Source organism: Argopecten irradians, chromosome 6 (genome assembly GCF_041381155.1).
Source record: "Argopecten irradians isolate NY chromosome 6, Ai_NY, whole genome shotgun sequence".
Classification (NCBI taxonomy): domain Eukaryota; kingdom Metazoa; phylum Mollusca; class Bivalvia; order Pectinida; family Pectinidae; genus Argopecten; species Argopecten irradians.
Window position 1 is genome coordinate 29,075,946 of NC_091139.1, and position 26,953 is coordinate 29,102,898.

Genomic DNA, 26,953 nt, shown 5'->3' on the forward strand with positions numbered 1-26,953 from the left:
GCACCGAAACTATGATTCGTTCATTTATATAACTATGAATGTAGTGAAGCAATTGACACTAATACGAAACCTTTTTAATCGTCTATTAAACAAATGTTGTATACCTTATCATTTTAATGTTGTGATATTCGCTTTGATTATTTTTATGACAACTCTAATTTTAACGATAAAACATTCTCAATGCGCCATGCTATGATCTCTCGTGTTTTCATGTTTCATATATAGACTTTGTTTTAGCTCGAGGTTATTTTATCGCAACTGTCATTTTCACAATAACCTATTCTACAGGCCTAATAATATTTTCTTGCACTTTCTTTTCTATTAATGCTGTAAAGTTACAATGTAAATTATAGACCAATGTCAGTCACGATGATCAGTTCTGGAGATACTTGTTTTAAATCTATAAATGCTAACATGAGATGAAATAGAATATGTTTCTCTATTGTGACAGAAATATAAAGTTTTGGAGCATTCAACAACGGGTTTTTCATCCAAGTGTTTTGCCTTTTATATTGCAGGATACAAGTTACATTGAATATTGAAATGCTAAAGAGGTACTATCCGCAAGTTGATGATATACAAAAACCTTGCATATTAGATAACCACTATAACAATTTAGTTTGAAATACGAAATTAAAATGCCAAAGTGCGTTGAACTTCTGACATATCCAACACAACTCGATCAAAATCATTTCAAAAAAAGTAGGTTTTGATAAACCATTGCAGTTGATAGGGTGCAAATTAAAATAAAGCCAATGATCGCCTATTCGTTGACATTCTGGAAGTGAACGACATTCAGTACAAAGATGTATTTGTAAGTTGTTGGGAAACCCGGTCTTATGACATGTATTGGCATTGGCAGTATGGTGGCCGTGGAGTACGTTTCCTGTGATGTGTACCTATATGACTGGTATTATGAAGCAGTAATGACATATGGTTGCCAGCTACTTATTGTAGGAGCTAATCATTGTTTACAATGTTACAACACTTGCTGCACAGGGCTTAAACTTCACCGTGTGAACTGTGCACAAAGGTAGCCCGCTAATGAAGCGTTAAATAACTTTTTTACGGTAGTGTCAGACTTCACATAACACTTTTGACAAGTTGAGTGAGATGTGGTGATGAATCACTGCTTTTAACCCATAAACCACTTTAGTGTTGTGGAGGGTTAAGTACCTGTTAATGAATAACAATGATAATCAGTGTAAGCTTTAAATGACTGATCATTTAGTGTGTCGTTTTGACGGGTAGGTACAATATTGTCATTTGTCACCTGTAGTTATGTCATCTGGTACACTATAACTTAAGACTCCACAAAGGTATACGTACGGGACATCCTAGTTCCGGTTGCCTTGACCTAAGGCATTACCGAACGCCACGTGCAGGTGTGGCATTAATATCACTGAAGGGTTTTTCCCTCCTAAAGTTGAAAAATACTTATCTTAAACAAACTGTGATTGATAACTGTTTGTTTGATGGCGGCATAGAAGATATTTTTTTTATTCTACTATACAAAGAGTATCAAAGCCATATGGTGTTTAATGTTGGGTTTCTGAGGAGTCTACTGAGACAGACATTAACTTGATATTAGTTACAATCTTCCATCACTTGGATGTGATCTCGTCTGTGTCTGCATCTCAACAAATTCAAAGTCATTTCATCTTCAAAGATGTTTGGCATTTTCAAAACGTGTTTTCTTTTACTTATTCAAACAAACAAACGATTTCCTGTCCTTGATTTGTCATACTTTAATGTGGTTTTTCATGAAGATTCGGCAGTAAGGTTCAGTTTACAATCATTAAACACTTTAGTCTCTTTAGTGTCTTAGTAATCGGTCACTCAGTAGAACAAACATAATTCCTTTGTACGCACTGGTCCTTAATAGAGACAAGAAAGTAGTTCATGATCTATATTAATAGAGATTATAAGAAGGCATGTCATATTCTGTATGCATTATTTGTTGATGGGCGTGAGAACTGCACGAGAGTTACCCGGCCAAACTGGTCACCGTACCAGCCCGTGTCCCAAGTACGATGAGTCTAGCTTTAAGTAGATATATCCTAACAAGTTGCTCACTCAGTGTGTTTTACATTCCTTACATAACTTGATTGACGCCCTCACACCATAATCTAACGCCTGTTAACTGTTCGATTAAATGTCCATAGTTCCTACTAACGAGAGATCAAACATAGTTGGCATACCAGGCATACCTATAACACGCGGTTGGTACAACAAAGAGGTCCCAAGAGTACTTTGGCCGTGTCTACACTAGTCTGTAGCTACTAGGTCATATACCTACGAGAACGTTCATGTGTTTACCCAATAGAACAGGTTTAGTCATGTCTGGCTTGAAAAAGGGGAATCCCCTTCTGAAAATATTTTCTCTGTAGCACAAACGGCTTCTCAGATTTGTTTTGTTTTTGATGATATTTTTGCAAAATTGAAATTTTTCTTGTCTTGTTTGTTGCGTTAATCCGTGCGTCCTTGTAAATAACAATTAGTAGCAAACAACTCCTAGGTCATTGTTTTCTCGGTATAGCACATGTTTGTGTCGTTGACTTCTCCGTACTGTTCTCAGCCAATCAGAATCGCCGTTTCTGCGAATAAGGCCTCGCCGGGGTATAAATACTTTGTTACTCCCACTGACTGACATAACACGCTTGTTCACAGAGCAGTACACGTCGTATATCTACTGTGCTTACTTTTCTACCTTTGGAATAATACATCACGGATTATTATACATCTATTAGCAATATGACTCTTCCTGATAACATCGAATGTGCTCCTGAGCAATCCACAAGGTAAGTTTCATTTATCATTGTAACTTCTTAATAGATATTTCATTATATGCAGACTTATGCACTTGGTTACCACCATCATACTTCTGCTGTTCTAAGCTATGCCTCACAATTTAAACGATACAGCTGCAATAGTATACTAGTACTTCGGTATCTAAAATTGAGTTAACAGAAAATCTTCATTCGCAATATTCACATTTTGAATTTATTTTGACAAACAATTTCAAATCTAATCCCATGATACGTTATCCTCGTGACTGCCATATGTCTGTACTGAGCAGACGATCGGGGTCACGAGTGATGACGAAATCATGTGGCCGATGTAATACACGTAGGCCTAAAGCTAGTGTATTGAATCAATAGTGTAGCGTATGGCGCGACACGTAAACAATATTCTGCTATTTCATCCTTGGTCGAGTTGGATAAAAACATGTTTATTTGTCTTGCTGCTTTTGAATGTGTTGTTCAACAACAGTTGTATTATATTGTTTCTTAATTGTGTTTTTACAGAAGGCCAACAGATATTGGTATGGCTTTGAGGGAGGTCCTGGTCAAGGCTTTGGCCACTAACCGTCTGACCAGTGGAGTGTTTTCCTGTGTGACACTCCTAAACACCCAGCCTGAAGACGTCTCCGTCTGCGTCTTGCCAGATGTCGGACCCCAGATGGATGTTACCATCAACATCCAACACAAACTGTTAGAGGCCTACTGCTGGGAGAACGACATCCCAGTCCTCCGAGTAGACAGTGGAGACAAGCTTAGCGCCATCCTCAAATGCACTGCCACCAATAACAACACCTCCGAAATGTCAGATACCAGCTGCGTTCTTGTACAGGTAAATTTCATTACTTCTTATATAGCATTTAACTGTGTAGAGTGCATCCTCTTCTGATGTATCGAGGTCAAATTGCTCTGACGTCACATTCCGCGAACTCGTACAAAACTACCGGGATATTAGCTGAGTAAATAAAAATTGCGGTTCATATGCCCACAACCCGGATCTTATTAAATTACCAAGAAATACTTATAAACGAATCACATATTCAAGCAACTTTTGCAAAGAATGAAATATTTACGAGTTTCACAGTAACAAATTACTTATGTTTGTCTTTAATTTTCTCTTTCCAGAATCCTGTTGCATCTACAAAAGATGATGCCCTGATCAACAAGTTCTATAATGACGTAATGGCAAGTGACATTTATCCACGCCCAGTCATCCAGCTTCCAGTCTGACCTGTTCCTGGTCAGTTACTATGACTACTGCTCGGGAAGCCCATCCTGAGAACGATCAAAACTCATGGTCATTTTGACTAGCCGAGTATCATCTGATCAACGAACCTGCGTTCAGTGAAGGGGAAACCCCCGTGCTTGATATCGCCATCTTCACGGACCCATTGTAGTCAGATAGCGTCATCCCCATGTGTAACCCGGCCAACCATGGTCGGATCTGGACCTGCCCAGAGCACGTGGAGTTGTCTGACTCCCACGCGGACAAAGGGGAGGACCACAAGTGTTCTGGATCACGAACACTGAACACCTTACCACAATGCTGAATTAAGCTGATCAACTGTCGACGACCGTTTAGTGTAAACGGAACGGACTAATTTCATTGTCATGCGATCTTACAAACAGCTGTCGTGTTTGAGAGTAGCCAAACAGGAGAAAAGACATTGTCGTTTGTGTTGGACTATTGTCATTCAAACTTGCTACCAACATCTGAATATGTTAATTGGACTATAAAACTTCCGTTATATTAACATTCATATGCGCGTGTGCATGGCAACAGCTGGTAAAAGACCATTGAAATGCTGAGCAAGCATCTCATCGACTACCTTATGTCTAATGTAGTGGAGAGATATTGCGAATATGAACTTTAACACATTAAACAAATACATATTTTATGTGATAGTTTCTTTCAATGGTGTATTCAATAAAATCAATTTCATTCAATATTTTCATTTTTGTTTTATTTGAAATCAACGCAAATTACATTTCAGATACAAAGACACTATCTGGGCGAAATGTTTAAACAATTTATTGCAATATGATTTTAAATTTGATCTGCAATTTAATTTAATTGATTTCAATGTTGAATATAGATAAATTGACACATTTAACCAATAAGAATTTAAATCACTTGAACTAGGCAAATATTTTTTTGAAATCTGAAGTTATCAGACAATATTTTGATTAAACACAAAGCCCTGATCTGTGTCTATCTGAAAACATGTTGTTAAAATTCTCATATACATAATTTATAAGCTAGAGTGATGACAATACTGAATTTAATCAGAATTAAGACCTAACTGACTTGTTGACATCAGACGCATACAGCTGTGCAGACTTCACTGAGGCGTGTCTACCTGGATAGGCAATACACCACTAACATAAATACTGCTTCATTATGCTGATTACAACTTACCTGTAAACACTACAGGTAAAATAACATGCCAAATAACAAAAATATACTTGGATGTATGATATACTCCATGGCGGTAGCTACTATATTTTAGTTCAAACTGCTTCTAGGCAGATAGACATTCCAGCTTATTCGTTTTACCGTGTACGTTGTGCAACATAGCTACATGTATTGTGGTTTTGCATGCTGACAAAGTTGATAAAATAAGGTGATAATAATTAAATTATGAATTTAAATATTTTGCTGCAGAACAATATGTGCAATAAAATCTTTATGAAAATTAAAATTTAAACAACTGAATTAAGATTGAAAACATTATTTGAAAAATAAAAACTTAAACGTTGAAATAATATAATACTTATCAAGATGTACTTGAAATCACAATATGATACGACATGGGAGAAAATATTGTTGCAATTTAAACAAATTGTCGACAATTTGCAAAGAAACATCAAATAAACAAAATTTTTATTTGATTTGCCTCTAAAACAATGTATGCAAACCAACCTTGATACGACACCATACGTAATATTTCACATTATATAATGCCTTACATAAATGGTGTGACCTACATAGCCCGCTATATCTGTTAATCATACACCCAGCATGTGTACAGTTTAACCGATCATTTAACCATAGGAATTATTGAACTTAATTAAAAGAATTAAATATTTCATTATAAAACTACATATGTTCTTGAAAATAATGTACAATGCGCTTTATTGGGTTGCATCAATCAATTTGCATCTGGTACCCTTCTGTCAGTTAAATAAGTTATAAAATATAATATTTCGATATAAAACCACATATAATTCAATATATGCGATTAAGAAATGTTCTTGAAAAGTAATTATGTACTTAAAATGCTTTCATAAAACAAATCGACCTCGATAGCCTCCTATCAGTGGTATGCTCCTGTTTGTATGACCTTTAATCGTTTGATCATTGACACTGTATTTAAATGTAGTCCGCCTTCCAGCGATATTGATTGATCTAGATTTACTTACATTCGTACACGAGTCCAGATTTCTACGTATGTCAGGTAAAATTTGGAGAGGATCATGAACTTAACGGTTTGCACTACTTTACCTTTGATGTCTTCCATAAGGGCTGGTATAGGACTATACGATGAATTCATTAACACGACTTAGTATATCAAACTGTTTTAATGAATGACTTTGTTAAAACAGCAGGTAAATAATCCGTGTTCTGGAGGGTCGATCAGTGCAGTTACTATGTGACGGGCCGACGTACTAAAAGTAGAATAATTACCGATCAAATCTCATACATTATGGACAACCTTATTGCGATGTTGTATAACTATATTGTTTATTGTGATCAGGGTCGGGGTCATGTAAATACGTCCCCATTTAGTACTTTTCTTCCTCTGTAAAATAACCCCATTGTGTACTTTTTAGCAAGATTCCCTTTTATTATTTATAATTTATTACATGGACATTTAAATACATCCTAATTAGTACTTTTACTCTTTTGTACTTTGACTCTTTTGTATTTATGAAGTATTAAATAACATTTAAATGCATCCTAATTTAGTATTTTCCACCTTTGTATTTATAAATAATTACTTGAACACTTTGATTTTCTGTGAGAGCCACTGGACGTCCAAAGGCCAGTTTCGTTCTGTGAACAAGGAAATAATTTGTTTTCATTATGATGAGTGTCCGTTAGACGGAAGATATTGCTCATTGTGTCATCTAAGAAATCACTAGTAGTTTGGAAAGTAGAGTCAATTAATTTTCCCAGAATAGGTATGATATTATAGTAAGGCATTATAACGCTACCATTCTAACCTTACACAACAATGTCCGGAGGATACCAAGTTCGTTTGCACAAAGTGGGGCTGTCGGCGCACTCTTCAAAGCCATCTGCACTGCCTTCCTTTGATGTGCAACTCTTACTTTTGGCAAATTACTTTCTCACTGGCAATATTCACAGAGCTAACTAGTACATGCTTGATAAAGATAGAACTTGGATAAAGACTATCTAGCTGGCAAAGGGACTATTTCTGGTACAAGACAGCTTGTTTTTAAATCTTTTGGTAAAAAGTGTGTGATCATAATATATTTGTGGAAATCCGCGATGATCGGGCGAGATATGTTTGCTTTAGCTGTATATATGATTATATTTATTTACTTATCTTAGCTATGTATATGTATCGGTGGTGCTGCTAATCTTCTCGTGATGAATTGTGTCCTCGTTCTAGTTGAACTTTGAAGAATAATATATCACATACAGACAGGCCTTGTTTTGATTAAGTCATGATAGATACATCATCTGAATTTCCGACGTAACCAGTTGTTGTAGGAAAATCGTGATGCTCGAAATTACGCTACAACAGCTGAACTTCATTCAGTCTGTCGCATTTTCTGCCGCGTGAGTGCGGGGGAGTTCACCGTGAATTAAAGACACGTTGACATTGTGCTGAGAAGATTGGAAAATAAATTTCGATCTGCCCCGACAATGGCAAGGGACTCTGGTAAAATGTCAGTAAATGTCAGTCTATTGACTGTAATAAGGTTTCCTCCAACACGAGTAGGTAGCTCAGCGGTGAAGATTAACGAATTAATATCTTTTAACGTGCCTAAGGAGGAAGATGTTGTTTGTCTAGTCATTTCCGTGCATAAACAACATTTTATGTCAAAAACCCCGACAACAAACCTATCAATTTATTTAAAGTATGCTGTAAAATCTGTCATGTCATCATCAATTTATATTCCTCATCAACGTGTTGTTTACCGGTATGATAAACCACCATACCCGTACATCTCCTCTATAGAAAAGCCAAGAGCTAGACTGAGATATTAAGACATCTTAAACTCGAGTTTTAGCAACCTTATCATACTCAGCACGCAAACAGGTCGTGTTATTTATCCTACATCACAGTGCATTCACCATTATTTAGCACTGGGATTCCCATCCGTGTTTATGGCTGTAAGTCTGCTGGGGTCGAGCAACAGAGTAAAGCATTGATCAGCAATAGGACGGTGAGGTAGTGCGAGGTAACTAAGTACATCTTGTTTACTAAACCAACCCTCTTACTTACATGCCGGCTGTACTGTGTAGCATTATGTGTATTGAACAGGTAGTTACTGCTGCTGCTGCTGAAGCTGAACTGGGATGTGAATTCGCCGGCCAAATGTACCTATGTTTGCATGACTCAAGGAAAGGAAACAGTGACTGATGAATCACTCGGGTTTCACACCAAACAATATTGATGATTAAGTGGCGGTTCAAGGTCCTACACATATCATTAGTAATAGTATTCTATAATAGATTTTATTTCCTTTCAGAGTGCTTTACATTTGTCACATGTATTATTGAATTCCTGACATTCCAGAAATTCTTTAAGCACATGTTAACTGAGGCTGCTCATCAAAGATCGACTGTCGCGCGATCTAAATTTAGTGATTAGGATGCGTAATTAAGATCCGGACGCGAGTTATTTATAGAACATTACTAGTATCATAAGCGTCAGTTATGGTAATCCGTGATTAAAATTTTGCATTGATTACATTTCAATTTGCAACAAATTCGAGGTTAAGGTATATTTAGATACATAGATACAATATACGCTTTGTATTTTTCGACTTAGTCTAACAGAATTCAATGACTATATTGAAATGTACATGCATAATATCTTAATATCATTCCGGTAAAAACAAATTATATAAAATATAAGAGAAAATGTTGAGGCTCTAGATCTGAACACTTACAACATCATATTAATTATTCAAGGATTAAATAACTCTAGTCATATCAAACACAAACATTAGTATGTGGGCATATAAAGACAAATCTACAAACAACTTATAACATGTATATTGGCTATAATATATACAGCATCAATCAAATTGTTTGGTGTGAAGCTTCTATTTTGAACTCACAATCTGTTTTAGGATTTGTTAAAGAGAATGGTTATACATTGTATTTAAATATTGTGAATATTTTAATTGAAATATGCATACAGTTAATTATATATCTTATATGACCTTTTGTTCTCCTTACTCATATCAACACTTGAATATTTTTTTTCTTGTCAAAAGTTCTATCACCAAAAAACATACCAGCTTTAATGAAGTGATAGATGTTGTTATAGCAATTATAATCATTAAATGTGGCTTAATTGTATCTACCAAAATAGTATACTATATATTCCAAAATACTACTACACTTACCAAAGTCAAGAAAAAGATGTAGGGAATATTCAATATGTTTAATGTTACATCCTATATAAAAAATTGCATATTCTTAGAAAAAAATATGTAAATTAATTCGAAATATCTATTTCAAGTCATGTTTCTGATCTTAATCATCACCTGTTAAATGTTCTTGTTTGATGTATGCATTGCTTAAAGACTTCTAATATTTTGATTACCGCACGCCATGTATCATGTATGAATTACAATTATGTGACCTAATGTAATAAATAAACCTTGAACCTTGTATACCTTATTAATATAAATATGAGCATATAGCATAACATTTCATACCAATAGTTTTAAACATTGAATTGCCAATTTCAATTTATATAAATAGAGAGTTAGACGAAATCTATAAAGAAGAACACATATTTAAAATTACCGGTAAATACCTTGAAGGGGTATCGAATATGGATATACGCGTGCCGCGAAACGCCTCCATCGACAGACGCATTAGTCCCACCAACAGTTACATAAGAGATAACATCAGATTAATGTCCTACCCCAGGGTATAACGGGGAAGCACTGTTATCTCTCTAGTGGTTTTCAGTATTCGTAAGCTTACCGATCTACGTATCAATATAATGTCACTTATTTATATAACCATCGGGTAAAAAACAATTAAACATTATGTTTACTGGATAAGCAAATATTTGATATTAAACAAGCTAAATATGAATACATTTATCATTAACTTGTTACATTCATTAATGATAACGGGCATTAACAATTAATCATATTTCAACCCCATGATATTTGAAACAAAGATAAATTGTAAAATATGTGAAATATTAGAAGGGCTATTGAACCATGTGCTCCGGAAGATTAAGCACTATGTACTTCAATGTTACAATGAATTTTGTATGAAGCTGAGCCAAATGTGAGACTGAGAATCTTCGTCTCATCTTTTGATTCGTTAATAAATTAATTTCATTTAACATGAAAAAGTGATATGTTAACTAAAGGATATACTAACTACATACATATAAATAGTACTTGAGAGCACCCTGGTGACAGCTACCTAGAAACATTACTCACACCCATGTATATAAACATTATACAGCAAACCCAGGACCCGGAGACGGACTTTCTTTTCTTAAAGGTCATACACAAAGCAAAACATTAATTTCATATCATTCTCCTGGACAACAGATTCAACCAAGTTGCAAACTACTCATCGTTGAATATAAATGAAATCTTCCCTTGTTTTAGGCCGAGCCATCGATCAAGGTCACCATTAAAAGTACAATGCTTCCTCGTGACAACAGAAGGGCAAGGTTGCTTCCTGTCTTGTCAGCTAAGGGGGATACCCCTCACGGAGATTTTTACTTCCTTTTCGGAATTCCGCGAAAACATGTTTGGCATTGTTCCTGAATTTACCTGTAATATTATCACGGTATATAGACTAGTGCAGTTTCTTATCTCCTTCAGTCAACATGATACAAATAAATCAGGCTAATTCATACATTGTATAATAAGATAATAAATTTGCATACATTTTTGTTAGAGATTATTGTTGATAAGGTATGTATTGTTATAAGTTACATATTGTTATAAGTGATGTATTGTTATAAGTGATGTATTGTTATAAGTTACATATTGTTATAAGTTATGTATTGTTATAAGTTACATATTGTTATAAGTGATGTATTGTTATAAGTTATATATTGTTATAAGTTACATATTGTTATAAGTTACATATTGTTATAAGTTATGTATTGTTATAGGTTATATATTGTTATAAGTTACATATTGTTATAAGTTATGTATTGTTATAAGTTACATATTGTTATAAGTTACATATTGTTATAAGTTACATATTGTTATAAGTTATGTATTGTTATAGGTTATATATTGTTATAAGTTACATATTGTTATAAGTTACATATTGTTATAAGTTTTTGTATTGTTATAGGTTATATATTGTTATAAGTTACATATTGTTATAAGTTACATATTGTTATAAGTTTTTGTATTGTTATAGGTTATATATTGTTATAAGTTACATATTGTTATAAGTTTTTGTATTGTTATAGGTTATATATTGTTATAAGTTATGTATTGTTAGAAGTTACATATTGTTATAAGTTATGTATTGTTATAAGTTACATATTGTTATAAGTTACATATTGTTATAAGTTATGTATTGTTATAAGTTACATATTGTTATAAGTTATGTATTGTTATAAGTTACATATTGTTATAAGTTTTTGTATTGTTATAGGTTATATATTGTTATAAGTTACATATTGTTATAAGTTTTTGTATTGTTATAGGTTATATATTGTTATAAGTTATGGATTAGTTGTTGATAAGATACGTTGCATCATATCCTCTATCTAAATACCAGGTAATTGCATGTAATGCTGTATATTTTATTTCATATTAAATATGTTATTAATCAGTATATCAATGCGATACCGTGGTCTATTGAAATGAACACATATAAATTAGATGGTTAAGTATGATGGGGTTGGTTGGTGGTTTCTATCGAGAATGCGCCAGGACATCCCGGAGAAACCCACTGACCATACACCTTTACCTGGAGAACTGTCCAAGAAATCTAGATGGCTAGTTGTATGATATCTGACATCGTAACTATTTCGCCGCCACAGTTCATATGCGTATAAATAAAATAATACGTTCTTCTTTCTTTCTAGCTGCAGATTGTATTTGGCTCGAAATATTGCTGTGTCATCATTATTTTTAACTTCAGCTATGTATTCATCAGGTATCTTATTATGTTCATAACAAGTTACCTCACCCAATGTGTATGATATAGGTGGGGAGTATATCAGTTCGGCAAAACACCTCACGGAGACCAAAGTGGCCCCCTACCTGTGAATTGGATCCATGGTAGAATACAGGTGATCCATTGTTTGGTAACCCCAGGTAAAAATCATATCAGTGGTGTTTGACTACTAGCAGTAAATGTATTGAATTCGTTAACAGAAATACACACCGGATTCCTAATTAAGCTCGGTACATAAAGGATGTTGATACAATTATCCTCCTTATCACTTGTCTTTATGAGCTATACCATAACCTGATGGCGGTTGAAGCTAATGACCTGGGTATTGTTAGAATACCTAGTATTACATCTTGTATGTTACTAAATCTGTGTAGCATGGTGGTTCCTACGATGACCGAAAACGGACGAACAGATTTGTGTTACTAGTATCACGCTTTCGTCAGTAAAAATATGTACGTACAAATTTTTGTGTCAAAAACCTATAGTTATAAAGTAAGATATATTAATTAGTACGTTTTCGTCCACAAAATTTGTGCGTACATATTTTGTTGACGAAAACCTATCAGAGGGGTGAAATTGACAAAACAAAATTATTAATGAACAAAAAGTCCAGTTCAATTCCATGTGTTCCTCTGCCACGTGTACTTTTGGAAATTATGAAACAAATCAAATTTTCAGTTATAAAATTGTTTGCAAACGGAAAAGGGAAAAACGATTTTTTTATATATATTTTTTTCAATATCAACACCTCTTCGTCTGTATGAGGAAAAACTTTTATTAAAAAGTCACACATATAAAAGATATTTTATCACAATGTCTCACCAACCACACGTTTCCATCTTTTGGATACAACTTGTGATATACTGAATCATCACGCGCAAACAATGTTTTAATTCTCTCATGTCTTCATTTTCTGCATTCGTTTTTGTTTCTTTTTGTTGTTGTTTATTTTTTTCATATTTATTTTTTCTCATGATTAGATATGATTGTTGATGCGTTTCAGGTAATTTGGAACCTTTGTCGTCATTATAGAGCTCTTTAATGAGATATTCAATCCATCAATCAGTCCTCGAACTAGTGTAGGTCTCAACCGGAGAACAGAACCGAAAGCTGTTTTCAGAGAGGCAAGACAATGGTATTCAGAACGATTCTTTCCCTTGGCTAGCGAAGTTGGTCAAAGTGAAAATAGGATGCAGTGATCATGGAGACATTAGGAATACCATGAAATCTGATTCCAACTTGCAATAAAAAATATACTCTGAATTAAACGTATTAAATACCATAATTTTATAGACATGAAAATATATATTTATAGCAGTAAATATTACTCTCAGATTTCCCAATTAATTCATCGATGTAAAACTTTTTAAAAAGTTTGTAAGGATTCAACAGTCACAGTGAATGTGTCCGTGGGGAAACATTTAAGTGTAAGAGCGAGACCAAAGTGTATTCGATTGAAGACAGCCGAAAAAGGGCGTAATGCATGGCACGGCAAAATAGCATTTATGCAATTTCTCTTGAGAGAAATACGGTAGCAGACAGATTTGGATTGCAAGATGGTCAAATATAAGATATCAAGTAATGATTAAACACACACAAACATCGGTCGCAAATAGCTTTACAGTTTTCTCTCCCATTTACAAACAAATAATCTCTAACCGTTTATAAATAATACGTGTAAACAATTGTGAGGTTTCATCTACTTTTCCCGATGTAAAAGCAAAATTAACACTTCAAGCATTGATACGTTATCCGCATTATAGCGAAAGTTTTGGTCTTATAATATTGGGTTTGATCACCTTCCTAATAAAATGTGCCTATTAAACTACAAACGTAAACATTGTATTCACGCACATTTTCATACCTGTATACCTGATATAGGGAATACTATGATGAGCAAGGTGGTTCTTCCAGTACACGCTGGTTGGGCTAGGTGAGCTACCCTATCCCCGTACCGGGTCAGAATGGTGGATAGGTTATATGAAATTAACGAAATGAATAAATAGATGAGAGGTCCAGTTCAATTTCACGTGTTTATCTACCACGTGTACTTTTTAAAACATATCCAATTTCAGTTATACAATCTTTTGCAGACGAAAAAAGAGGAAAAGGATTTTTTTTATTAATTACGATTATAAACACCTTTTCGTCTTGACTTAAGTTACATAAATTCAAAAAATGATTGTTTATCAAAATTCTAACTTCCACACGTTTCGTCCTTTTGGACATGACTTGTGATTGAAAAGTCACACTCGGGGTAAGGTGCTAAGTCTGTCACTTAACACTTTGGTATAGCGCTGTGGGAGATTTTTATTTAATTGTGAATAACATCTCAACAGTTTAATATATTTGTTTGCATAAATCAAGGACGTAGATTTTAAATCCTTGGCATGAATAGATATGACTGTGTCAGAGATTTTTGTAATTTGGAATATTTATCTTCATTATAGTGCTATTTCGTCAGATATATGCCATTCGTCAAACTCATACTGGCAAACAATGTAAGAAACAGTCGTTCCTCTCCGAAGATATGGTGTGAGCTTTGCATAGATACTTCTACAAAAGCGGTTGTGTAATCCTAGTGACGTCGAAATAAGAGTTTCAAAAAAATTGGACCACCCGAGGATATTATTTATTGAGTCTTGGCCTATACGTTATAAATAAATAAATTGACATTTATTTATAATCCATGGTTTTAAGTCGAAGTTGAGCGATAGATATTAACTAAATTATCACCTTTTTTATAATTCATGATCATTTTAGTCGAACTTGACATACAGCAAATCAAAATTTTACTTGTATAATATTAAAGCTGATTACCTCTACTCTGTGGATTCTCGCATACTGTCAAGTGTTAATGCTACTGAAATAAGATACATTATACTAATATTGATAATCACCAAAAGGTCAAATTCAGGGTCAAAAACGAGACTCCAGTTCTTATTTTTTTTCTGTGGAAAAATTATAACAATGCCAAACATGTGGCGATATTTTAATAACTAACACTTTTTTTTACTATTTTTGATTATATTTTTGACAGTTTGTGACTACAAGAACAATCTTTGTAGCGTGTGATCTGAAAGCATGCTGTGATTTCCATTCCTTATCTTATTGTGAAATCGCACTGAAACGTCTTAACTATTATATATCAATCATGGACCTTTGTTGAGGTCCATATAGTGTTATATCGCCCGAGTAGAATAAATAATAACCGAGGGCGTTACCCGAGGTCATTATTTTAAATTCTAAACGGGCGATATAACACCATATGAACCGAAACAAAGGTCCTTTATTTCTATATTAGATATGTCGTTTCTTCAAAAAATGTCAAAAAATCTGTAATGTACATGATTATTATAAGAAAAGCCTTGGCCAAAGAACGGCACCCGGAAGAACGCAGCGTTTGTGCAATGAAGTTCACAAAGTAATATTGACTCTGTGTTTCTAAAAATGGAAACACCGAGTCAATATGCCATAGATTGAACGTCACGTGGCTATGTATTAGCCAATGAAAATTGTTGAAAATCAGAGCATATCAACTATATTATCCGAACAATATCCAGAACAATCTTAAAAAATATATGCAGAGTGCGCAGCGTGGAGGTAGACATCAGAACAAGTTAAAGCAAGGCAGAATAGATTCTGCGTCTTATATGAAACAAACAATGCAATGAGTTTAGCGGCCATAGCAAAAATAAAAACTGGCTTTAGAACATCAAATATGATAGTGAATTGTACGCGTCCCTCAAAAAAGAGTTTCTTCTCATTTAAGTACATTATGAATGACCGTGACTACTAGCAGTAAATGTATTGAATTCGTTACCAGAAATACACACCGTAGTCCTAATTAAGCTCGGTACATAAAGGATGTCGATACAATTATCCTCCTTATCACTTGTCTTTATGAGCTATACCATAACCTGATGGCGGTTGAAGCTAATGACCTGGGTATTGTTAGAATACCTAATATTACATTTTGTATGTTACTAAATCTGTGTAGCATGGTGGTTCCTACGATTGCCAAAAACGGACGAACAGATTTGTGTTACTAGTATCACGTTTTCGTCAGTAAAAATATGTACGTACAAATTTTTGTGTCAAAAACCTATTGTAATAAAGTATGATATATTAGTACATTTTTCGTCCACAAAATTTGACGAAAACCTATCAGAGGGGTGAAATTGACAAAACAAAATTATTAAAGAACAAAAAGTCGAGTTCAATTCCGCGTATTCCTCTGCCACGTGTACTTTTTGAAATTATGAAACAAATCAAACTTTCAGTTATAAAATTGTTTGCAAACGGAAAAGGGAAAAACGATTTTTTTTATATATTTTTTTCATTATCAACACCTCTTCGTCTGTATGAGGAAAAACTTTTATTAAAAAGTCACATATAAAAAGATATTTTTATCACAGTGTCTCACCAACCACACGTTTCCATCTTTCGGATACAACTTGTGATATACTGAATCATCACGCGCAGACAAAGTTTTAAGTCTCTCACGTCCTCATTTTCAATCTGATTAAAAATACAGATCCTTATTATCACTACGTTGGATAAGAGGATCTGAGAACATCCCATTAGGGGTCACGTCAAGATGACCTTTTGAAATGGCCAATCAAATTGGCACTGCCAGAATCTTGACTGGGGACGAAAGAGTTTGAAAAAGCTGTCCAAATTATTTTCGTGTATGTAGTCATCTCGCCCGGAGTGCACAACAAAGCTAATTGCATATGTATACTGGGGCGAAAAGACGATTTCATTTGATGTTGTAAGGTGTAGAAAATGCATTTGCTCTGAAGTACACGTGGTATAAAGGTCATCTGAACGTGACCCCTTATGGGATATTGTCAGATCCTCTATTGAACAGAGTGGTTTTAAGGATCTGTGTTTTAATCAGATTGCCTCATTTTATACATTCCTTTTTGTTTCTTTTCGTTGTTGATTTTTTTTATCTTATTTTTGTTTTTCGCATGATTAGATATCATTGTTGATGAGTTTCAGGTAGTGCTCTTTAATGAGATATTCCATCCGTCAACATTATGCTTACAAACACTGTTAGCAACAGTCATTCCTCTCTGAAGACAACATATCCGCCAAAGTTTCAAACCCTGACATATGAGACCCACAACATATCAATCAGCCCTCGAACTAGTGTAGGTCTCAACCGGAGAACAGAACCGAAAGCTGTTTTCAGTGAGGCAAGACAATGGTATTCAGAACGATTCTTTCCCTTGGCTAGCGAAGTTGGTCAAAGTGAAAATATGATGCAGTGATCATGGAGACATAAGGAATAACATGAAATCTTATTCCAACTTGCAAAAAAAGTCTACTATGAATTAAACATATTAAATACCATAATTTTATAGACATGAAAATATAATTTATAGCAGTAAATATTACTCTCCGATTTCCCAATTAATTCATCAATGTAAAACTTTTTAAAAAGTTTGTAAGGATTCAACAGTCACAGTGCATGTGTCCGTGGGGAAACATTTAAGTGAAAGAGCGAGACCATAGTGTATTCGATTGAAGACGGCCGAAAAAGGGCGAAATGCATGGCACGGCAACATAGCATTTATGCAATTTCTCTTGAGAGAAATACGGTAGCAGACAGATTTGGATTGCAAGATGGTAAAATGTAAGATATCAAGTAATAATTCAAGTGGAAACACAGAGTCAATATGCCATAGCTTGAACGTCACGTGGCTTTGTATTAGCCAATGAAAATTGTGGAAAATCAGAGCATATCTACTATATTATCTTAAAAAATATATGCAGAGTGCGCAGCGTTGAGGTAGACATCTGAACAAGTTAAAGCAAGGCAGAATAGATTCTGCGTCTTATATGAAACAAACAATGCAATGAGTTTAGCAGCCATAGCAAAAATAAAAACTGGCTTTAGAACATCAAATATGATAGTGAATTGTACGCATCCCTCAAAAAAGAGTTTCTTCTCATTTAAGTACATTATGATTGACCGTGAAATAATTTTCTAGAGTTTCTTTGAAATTATGCTCTTGTCACAGTAAACAAAAAAAAGTAATGGCATCATTCAAATGAAACAAAGTTATGTGATTCTCTTAACTAAAGATAAAAAAGATAATTTTCATACCTACATAATTCTTCCAAATTCCCTGTCACTCACACTTGGAGGTAAAACCGGATGTGCGTAATAATGTTATTGGATCGTTTGCCAGGTAAAGAAGAAAGAAATTTTGGGCTACTTTTTATCGTGGAAAAAATCATTCTTCTGGGCTTAAAAAAGGATGAACATATCTTCTTAATAAGTAAATATCGTCATTTTATTTTTTATAAATTGACGTAGTGCTCCATATGAGTCTGAAATCGACAGCATTATATGCATGAAATCGCCAATACGTGTCATTTTGGGTAGGAAAACAACGTGCTACAATTATTATTGGGTTTTTAGAAATACATATTTTGGAATATTGAGCGAATACTTATGGACTTTAACAAACAATATTATCTTTAGCTTTGAGTAATACGCGTGTCATATTTAAAGAAAAGGTAAGAAAAGATTCAAGTATTTGAAATCGGGCTTCATCTGGCAGACGTCTGGAAAATACGATGATTAACATGCGTAGGCCAATTTAATGCTTCACGAAGACTCCGCTTCGCCGTGAATTCCAAATGCATTGACAGTATTAGCAGCGCTATACAGAAGATTATCCTCATGTATGAAAATTGTCACAAAAAAGTCAAATGAAACTGGTGCTACTGAAGAACTTTCAATAACTTATAATAGCAGTTTAGTTAGAAGTACTAAAGTACCCCGGGGAACTTGAAAGGACATGCTAATTAATTAATTACGGGTATATTGAACTATTAACTAGAATTAAAGTGAACAGTCGGGCAAGGATGGCTAAAGTCGGTAAAACTGGTGTGAATGTATCCAGTATAATTTCATATGAAATAGAAAAATAAAAGCTCTCGTCAAAATCTCTCTGCGTACGAAGAAATTAATTTAAAGTATAGGAATCCTTAAACGTTCCACGCAGCCTCGCTTTCAATGCTTTCAACTTTTCTTTATTTCAATGGTCAGAACTGGGAAACGTAAGCAGAACTTGACCGTCGTATTAATATGTGAGAACTTTTGGAAGGCCAATGAACTGCATTTAGACTGGTTTTCTTTGCCCGACTATTCACTTTAAGGAGCTGCTTACGTTTTATTGCACAAAAAATAACGATTTTATAAGTATAGCAAGGACGACACTGACATATTGTGTGTTGCAATTAAAAGTTGGGAAAACTAAATTTTGTGTATTTTAAGATCCCATATTAGGTTCTCTTGCAATTTTATGTCCTTTGTCATGAACAAAGATACATTTAAAGCCAACACACCCTCGCACTTTCGGACTTTTTGACAATACCACTGTATAATATCGCTCGCTGGCCTGTTGTAATACAAACAGACAAAGACACAATACACCAGACTGGATGCTTTGTACTTGAGCGTACTAACCGACGACGAGTAAGGGGTTAGGTTAACAAGGTACACCAAATGATACACCAACAAGTATGCCAAAGTAGTCATCTGGTGACTCAATACACAGACCGTCTGCTATGTTGTCCACCGGACACGCCAATCCAGGGAAGCACCACCCTAGATCACCACCTTTCTAACCGGATTGTGTGGCGCTCCGGACTATGTCGGATCCTTTGTACCGGGATTAGATAGCCGGGTGCTCGCGGGTAAGAGTACCCTTACAAAGGCAATGTGAGCCCAGGCGTGGTCGGCCAACTTTGAGTGTGAGTACCACTGGTAAAGTACACCTGGTGGAGCACACACGCGAAAGAAAAGTACAAATTAAATATACACTCAATTCACACTTAGATTAAAAGTACAGATACCGCACTATGCACAACTTGCAAGGGATTTTGATTTCGTCGAGTATCTCGAGGTCCGGGTAGAAAACCTGATGAAAACGCCATAGGGAGTTCGGTCGGGGAACTTACTATTTGTTCCGTAAGCGAGTTCGGTTTTCCGTGATACAGAGGGGGATTATCTAAACTGTAATAAACGGGTGGATAGACTGATATCATCCAGTTGTCTACTGTCACCAACAATTAAACATGGGCGTGTGGTTTGACTTTAGTCCAGGATGCAGGAATTATCCTGGATCGATGAATGAATGATTTCTGTTACCCGTGGGTTCATAGATCGATAAATGGATGATATCTGTTACCCGTGGGTTCATAGATCCGGGAATTTAAATGAGATGTGAGGTTTACGGGTTGGTATATTTGTAAAATTGCAAATCTTTTCACTGATAATAAGCAATGGAAATGATAACGATTGGACCGTTGTGTGCATACCACTCGTGAAACATCAAAACAACGCAAATCTGACTTATTGTTTTTGCTCACACGTCAAAAGGATAAAAACATAAACGCAATGAATACTTTTAATGCAGTTAAATGTAAATAAAAGCTAAAGATTATTATAATTTTATGTAATGCTGCATCGCTGGAGTACATTTTCTACTCTGTGTACGGTTTCGCTGCAGGCTTGTGGACTATTGGGGTCAAAGCGATAACTTGAGCAGGCACCTCCAGCCGCTGTATCTGTTCACGGCGCGCGTGTCCCGGGCTCAGCAGAAGTTCGGGTGATACCATTGATGTTCTTCTGTCTACACAGGCTTCTCCACGGGAGGAAAGAGTCAATTACCTATGCATGCAGACTACAAAGGGCTGACTGCATCAAACATTTGCATTTCTCAGGAACTTTGCGGCAACAACTGTGTTTGCATTACGGGAGAAAGAAATCGTAAGCAGTATGAAATGATATATAGCATTCTGATTGCGGATTTATGTATATATGATCATGTCCGTGGTCTAAATATTAGCTCACAAGATGATGCATTCACAGATTTATTGCTCCAGTTGTACTAAAATGAAATTCATAACCAAATAACTTGTTTTAAAGAGTTTGCTATTAACGACTTGGACAATAATTAACAGTCACAAATAGGACTTCATGTGCACAATGATCGATAATAATAGTAATATGCATCCTAATTATTAGTAAGAATCTGCTTTAGTTTCACTTAAAATGTTTTATTTTTGTCACTATAGGTACTAACTACTGGATCATGCGTGCAAATATTTAAGCTATAATTAGAAAGAGACCTAGTAAGTGGTATCTGCGGTGTGATGTGCATACTAGTAATTAGTCGACGCTCTGTATAAAGTTTCCCACGTCTTGGCCAGGAAAAAGTACATTCCAGCAAGTTTGTGGTCAGCGTCGGGCTGGGGGTGAGCGGAACATGGGGCCCACATACACCGTAGCTTTATTTAGGTGGTACGGCGGTCTTGTTAAACCAGGGTCATGGTGCAGCATGCTTATCTAGCTCCCTATAGTACTTTTGTGTGGCCATGAGAAAGTGGCTGGACACACTCTGCGGTTGGGTCACATCACGTCATTGGAATGTGTTTATATTTACTGCTAAGCGTGAAATGTTTAAACATTGTTTGTGAATGTAACTAAAAATTAATCGCGTGTGAAGATCAAAAAGGGAAACTATTGTATGAATCATGGTGATTGTTATAGATGAATAATGTACAAATTCTTTGTAAGTCGTGTGTAGTATAGTAATTATATAGAATAGCAAAAATAATTGTTAGAGGTCAGCAAAGTATAAAGTTCTTTTTCAGGGACTGATAGTGCAAATTTATCGAAAGGCGGTTAACTGTTAATCAAAAATGAACTTTATTCGCTTGATCTAATGATGGATGTATTTCTTGCGTTAAATATGTAACAGGACAATGCAAAAAGACGAATGTTCGCAAAAGAACGCACGAAAGTATAGGTGCATTCGGTTTGCAACATTTCTGTGACCTTTTACCCCTTCCTTATGTCACCCCCTTTGGTCCATGTCTAGTCTAGTAAGCTGCTACAGTGGCGAACTCTCGTGTAGACAGACACGCTTGCCCCACTGTCGGAAGTCTGCACGCGAGTAGCCTAATTTCCACGACTGCAGACGGGGGTTTACCTGATGAGGTCAAACGAACGTGCAATAGCGGCCGCCAGCACACACATCCCGTGTCTTTAGGTTACCTTAATCACGTCGGTCGTCTCTCCGCTTAATTTGTTCAACATTTCCTTTCATTGGATTTTCACGCCGTGTCTTTGTTGTCTAGCGATTACACGTGTGTGGTACAAACTAAATGGGCCATCTTTCTTTGCCGCCCCTACCGCCTTAACACCACCGATCGGCCGTATGCATCTAGTTAAAACAGGAATACATCCATCAAAAAAAGACGACTGACCGGGAGCTATCTTTTCAAATCAATTAACTGAGCATGTTAATGTCCTCTGGCTCAAGGTCTCTGGCCGCCGACCTGCTCAGGACAAAGAACTCCGCTCGCAGTTCAGTACCCAGCACGGCTCATTGATCCATGGGGTTGACCTAGTTGAGGTTAATATATATCATAATTAGTGTGACCTACATTAGCTATTTGATCTACATTGTAACTTTCATGGAGTATGGTTATAAGGCCTAGATATGGTAATTATGATACATAACCTAGAAACATACATAACTTTATATTCATGGACCTTATTATACATGGTATTCTGTTTATGTTCTCGTATAATGTATATATGCCCTGTATATCATAACCATCCTCGCATCATTAGCCAAAAAGTATAGTGTCAGAAGTGGTATTCGAACCCACTCCTGGAGAACCAGACTGCGACCTGAACGCAGCGCCTTAGACCGCTCGGCCATCCTGACTTATTGTTTTGTAAAAATTAATAACATGATACATGACAGTACCCCAAATGTACAGTATATGGGTCTGTGATAATGCATTCTGATAATGTCCAGGGGTCCGTGAAAATCTATTCCAATTTATACAATACACAAAAGGTATATATAATAAATATATGGGTATCATAACTAGTTATTGTCCAGGGTGCGGTATTCCCCAGGGGGTCCACCCTACGCAGTGCCGTTATCCCGACGTACCCGCTCACCACACACGGACTCAGGTGAAAGCATGAAGTTCGGCCTAACGAGAAGTAATTGTTACTGCACTTTTACCTGATGGAGAGCGATAACACGAGACCCCCTAAGTGTACGTAGTTCCCTATACCAGAAATGTTAGTTAAACAAGTATTATAAACGTTGCATAAATAGAAAAGGCGGAATCTGTAGTCCTTTCCATTGTCCTCAAAGTACCCCTTTTCTTAATTGATTCAGGGACAATCGCCAGTGACAATGATATACTCCCAGGGCAGGTAGATAACGGTTATCAGGTACTAACGTACACGCCACGACCTCAAACGTTAGCCACCGGTACGGGAGTTCTTCGGTACAATGAACTCCGCTGACACCTGGCGTTGACCAATCAGCGCGCTCGTTACAGCGATCGTTACTACCCATCTGTTACTTGGTATAATATACGTTGTGTTCACGTACACAGGCTATATGACAGCTACACGTTGTGCTGAGCAGAAGTATACTTGAGTTATTTTGCATTGTGCCTGACTGTATATTATATAAACGGATTTTACTTCGTTTTGGATTTATTTCATTGGAGATATGACTTTCCCCGAGGATATCGAAACCACTATGCCAACATCTGACAGGTAACGGAGATTTTATTTAGATTACCTGAGCTTTAACTTATCCACGTGTTGTGACACGGACTTTACATAGGGTCTTACAAAATCTGGTACAGATTTTAATGCCTCTTTAGACTACGTGTAATGAATATATCATACTGAACAAGCCTAATTATGTTTATCAATAATGTATAAGATAGATACGTGCACTTTTTCTATAGCTATTGCATGTGTTGCATGTGATGCCCGTTGCTATATTTGGTCACGGGCTGCCTGAGCACACGGGGAAACCCCTCGTGATAGCTGGTTGTAAAGTCTGGTCGTGACTGGCCGTAACTGGTCACAGCACTGTCACGGGACATTAGTATACCAAGAAATTAGATAAATATGACTATAGTAATTATGCAACGATCTTATCTGGTAATTTTAAACAAAGCATTACACGATTAATTTATACAATGATCATGTGTTTAATTGAATCAATGAGTTACATCATGTGATCAGAGACTTATCTAAGTCTCTGATGTGATGCAACATTTTACAGTTAGTACAGTTTTGTAAATCATGTCGGATGCTAATTGATGATCATAGTGCAGGTCATGGCGGCATTTGACATGCGACCTGTGAGTCACAAGTGAGATCATAGGGGTATTAGAATTAGACAGTGTCTAATGATTCATTCGTCAGCCACAGGCAGGTGCCCGGCTCAGCTGATACCGTTAGATAATACACCATTTCCTCGTTACACTTCAATACTAATTCTCCCTCGCTTTTGTTTTCCAGAACCCCACTGAATGATGGCGATGCCATGCAAAAGGTACTAGCTAGTGCCATGATGGAGGGCCGCGTTACCTGTGGAGCATTTGAATGCGCACAGCAGCTCCAAAAGTAAGTTTTTAAAACTTTTTTCAAAATTTTGATTTTTGAAATTTTCAATAAGTCGATTTCCGAATCAAAGATAATTATCTTCCTTGGTGATTTTATCAAACTTATTTCTTTTTTTATTCTTTTTCCGTATTTTGAGCGTGTTATTAAATTTTCTGATTTGTGTATTACAGTGACCCTGACAATGTAGTGATGTGCGTACTACCCATCCACCCGATACAGGAAGATGTAACCATACAGATACAACACACACTCATTCAAGCTTTCTGCTGGGAAAATGACATCAGAGTCATCAAGGTAAGCATTCATCTAATACTTATTCAAGTACGTTTGTGCAGTTAGCATTAATCCATATATATGGAGGTAAACAACCTTACAGTAATTTTCTGTTTAATAATTGACAGGGCGGTGCAGTTTAAATATTGAGACTTTGAACATTTTGAAATTCCATTTGAATAACAACTTGTTTATTTCTGTTTTTACAGGTCGATACCATGAAAAAGTTGTCCAAGATCTTGACTGCCGAGATTCCCGAGGACAACAACAACATCACCAACACGTGTTCAGCTGACACGGACTTCAGCTGTGTCCTCATCCGGGCACTTAGTCCCATCACGGATCCAGCGCTGCTGCAGCTACTGGAGCCAACCGATCATCCAATCATAGAACTTCCTGAATGAGACTTGACCTTTGAACCACCTTGGATCAAATTCCCTTCACAGGTACATACACTTGTATATTATAACTTTATTTAGTTTTTAATTTTTGTTCAAAGAAAGAAAGAAACAGAAAAAGTTCATTCTGTCTGATTTATCGTGAATTATGTTCACAAAATTCTGGAAACTTACATGAATATTTATTGTTTTATAGGAATCCAACTTCCTGACCGATCATAAACTGATCCTGATTGCGGTACCCAGAGGGCCCAACGGTCGGAGCAGACGACGGAATGTATTCCCGCCATAGTCGGATACAGCCTCATCAACTATTATTGCCGCTCGACGACCTCGCGAGGGTTGCAGCATTTCATCACCACTATTCCTAGACGGGCCGAGGTTACGCCTCGCCGCACACAGGAAGACGAGACCGTTACAGCCGTGACGGTTCAACCAGGTGTCATAACCTTAACAACTAGGTGTTATACCTTAACGACGGGACTGATGTCACCCAGATGTCAGTCAAAAGGCCGAGACTGCCGTAGACAAGACACGTGCCGTGTCAATTTAGCGGAAGGTGTAGAATCGATTTCCTGAAATATGGATTTACAGTATCCTGTACATTACCTCCACACATAGCACAAAAGTGAGACTTCAATTACTCATGTGTCAACGTCTTAATTAACAAAACGTGTGGGAGCTATGTGAAACATCATGGACAATGTATCACTGTGTTTAGCATAGTGTAACATCATGGACAATGTATCACTGTGTTTAGCATAGTGTAACATCATGGACAATGTATCACTGTGTTTAGCATAGTGTAACATCATGGACAATGTATCACTGTGTTTAGCATAGTGTAACATCAAGGACTTGCATACACGTGCTTTTCAGTCATATGCTGGACTATACGAGACAATATCATCATCATCAGAGACAAAATCAAAACCGTATATCGCGTGTACCATATCATATACATGTACGTGCATTAGAATATTGTAAATTGAACTTACTATTCTTAGTAACATGAACTGAGACATTTTAAGTGAATTTATGTGTATAACATCATTCGATTAGTCAAACATCAAATACCAGACAATTGTCGTTCCAGACAATAATTATTTGTCATGTATCAATATATATAATATACTCTAAAGTTGGTGTGTCATTAAAAAAAATAAAAAAAAACACATTGTTTTTGTTATGCTTTATGTTGCATAGAGATTTATTGCAAATGCACATAATTTTATTGGTTGGTAATAAACAACTGTTTGAATTAAAATAAGGTTGAATTTCGTTAACAATAAATTTTCTTATTTGGTTTCTGTAGAAAAAAAATCGATTTTGACCTTGTATATCTTGACGTCACTGATGCGACATTACGTCTGTGAACATTTAATAAAAGGGATGGTCTGCAGTTTCTAGACAAATAAATTATGAACATGTTAGAAATTAACTCGGGCTTTGCGTAAGCTGTAACAACGACACAGCAAACCATATTTGATGATTTCAAATACATAGAAACTGAGGACGACAGATATTAGTCGAAGAAAATGTTAAGTGAATGAATGACGTTTTCAGATAAAGCATGGTTTATGTTTAATTTCTGTATTTGAGATGGAAA

The 26,953-nt window shown here is 35.9% G+C and overlaps 2 protein-coding genes and 1 non-coding gene across 3 annotated transcripts; 2 read left to right on the plus strand and 1 right to left on the minus strand.

Moving 5' to 3' along the window:
* Positions 1-2,640: 2,640 nt before the first annotated feature.
* LOC138325559 (growth arrest and DNA damage-inducible protein GADD45 alpha-like) lies at positions 2,641-4,748 on the plus strand. Its single transcript, XM_069271307.1, has 3 exons — positions 2,641-2,801; positions 3,309-3,633; positions 3,927-4,748. Exons 1-3 carry the CDS (start codon positions 2,755-2,757, stop codon positions 4,029-4,031), a joined length of 477 nt encoding a protein of 158 aa, XP_069127408.1. The 5' UTR covers positions 2,641-2,754; the 3' UTR covers positions 4,032-4,748.
* An 18,120-nt stretch (positions 4,749-22,868) lies between these two features.
* Trnal-cag (transfer RNA leucine (anticodon CAG)) lies at positions 22,869-22,952 on the minus strand. Its single transcript has one exon. It is a non-coding gene; the product is annotated as a tRNA-Leu (tRNA).
* A 681-nt stretch (positions 22,953-23,633) lies between these two features.
* Positions 23,634-26,202, plus strand: LOC138325560 (growth arrest and DNA damage-inducible protein GADD45 alpha-like). The gene is made up of 5 exons (XM_069271308.1): positions 23,634-23,809; positions 24,569-24,673; positions 24,844-24,967; positions 25,156-25,392; positions 25,541-26,202. The coding sequence occupies exons 1-4, from the start codon at positions 23,763-23,765 to the stop codon at positions 25,348-25,350; spliced, it is 471 nt and encodes a 156-aa protein (XP_069127409.1). The 5' UTR covers positions 23,634-23,762; the 3' UTR covers positions 25,351-25,392; positions 25,541-26,202.
* Positions 26,203-26,953: the final 751 nt, after the last annotated feature.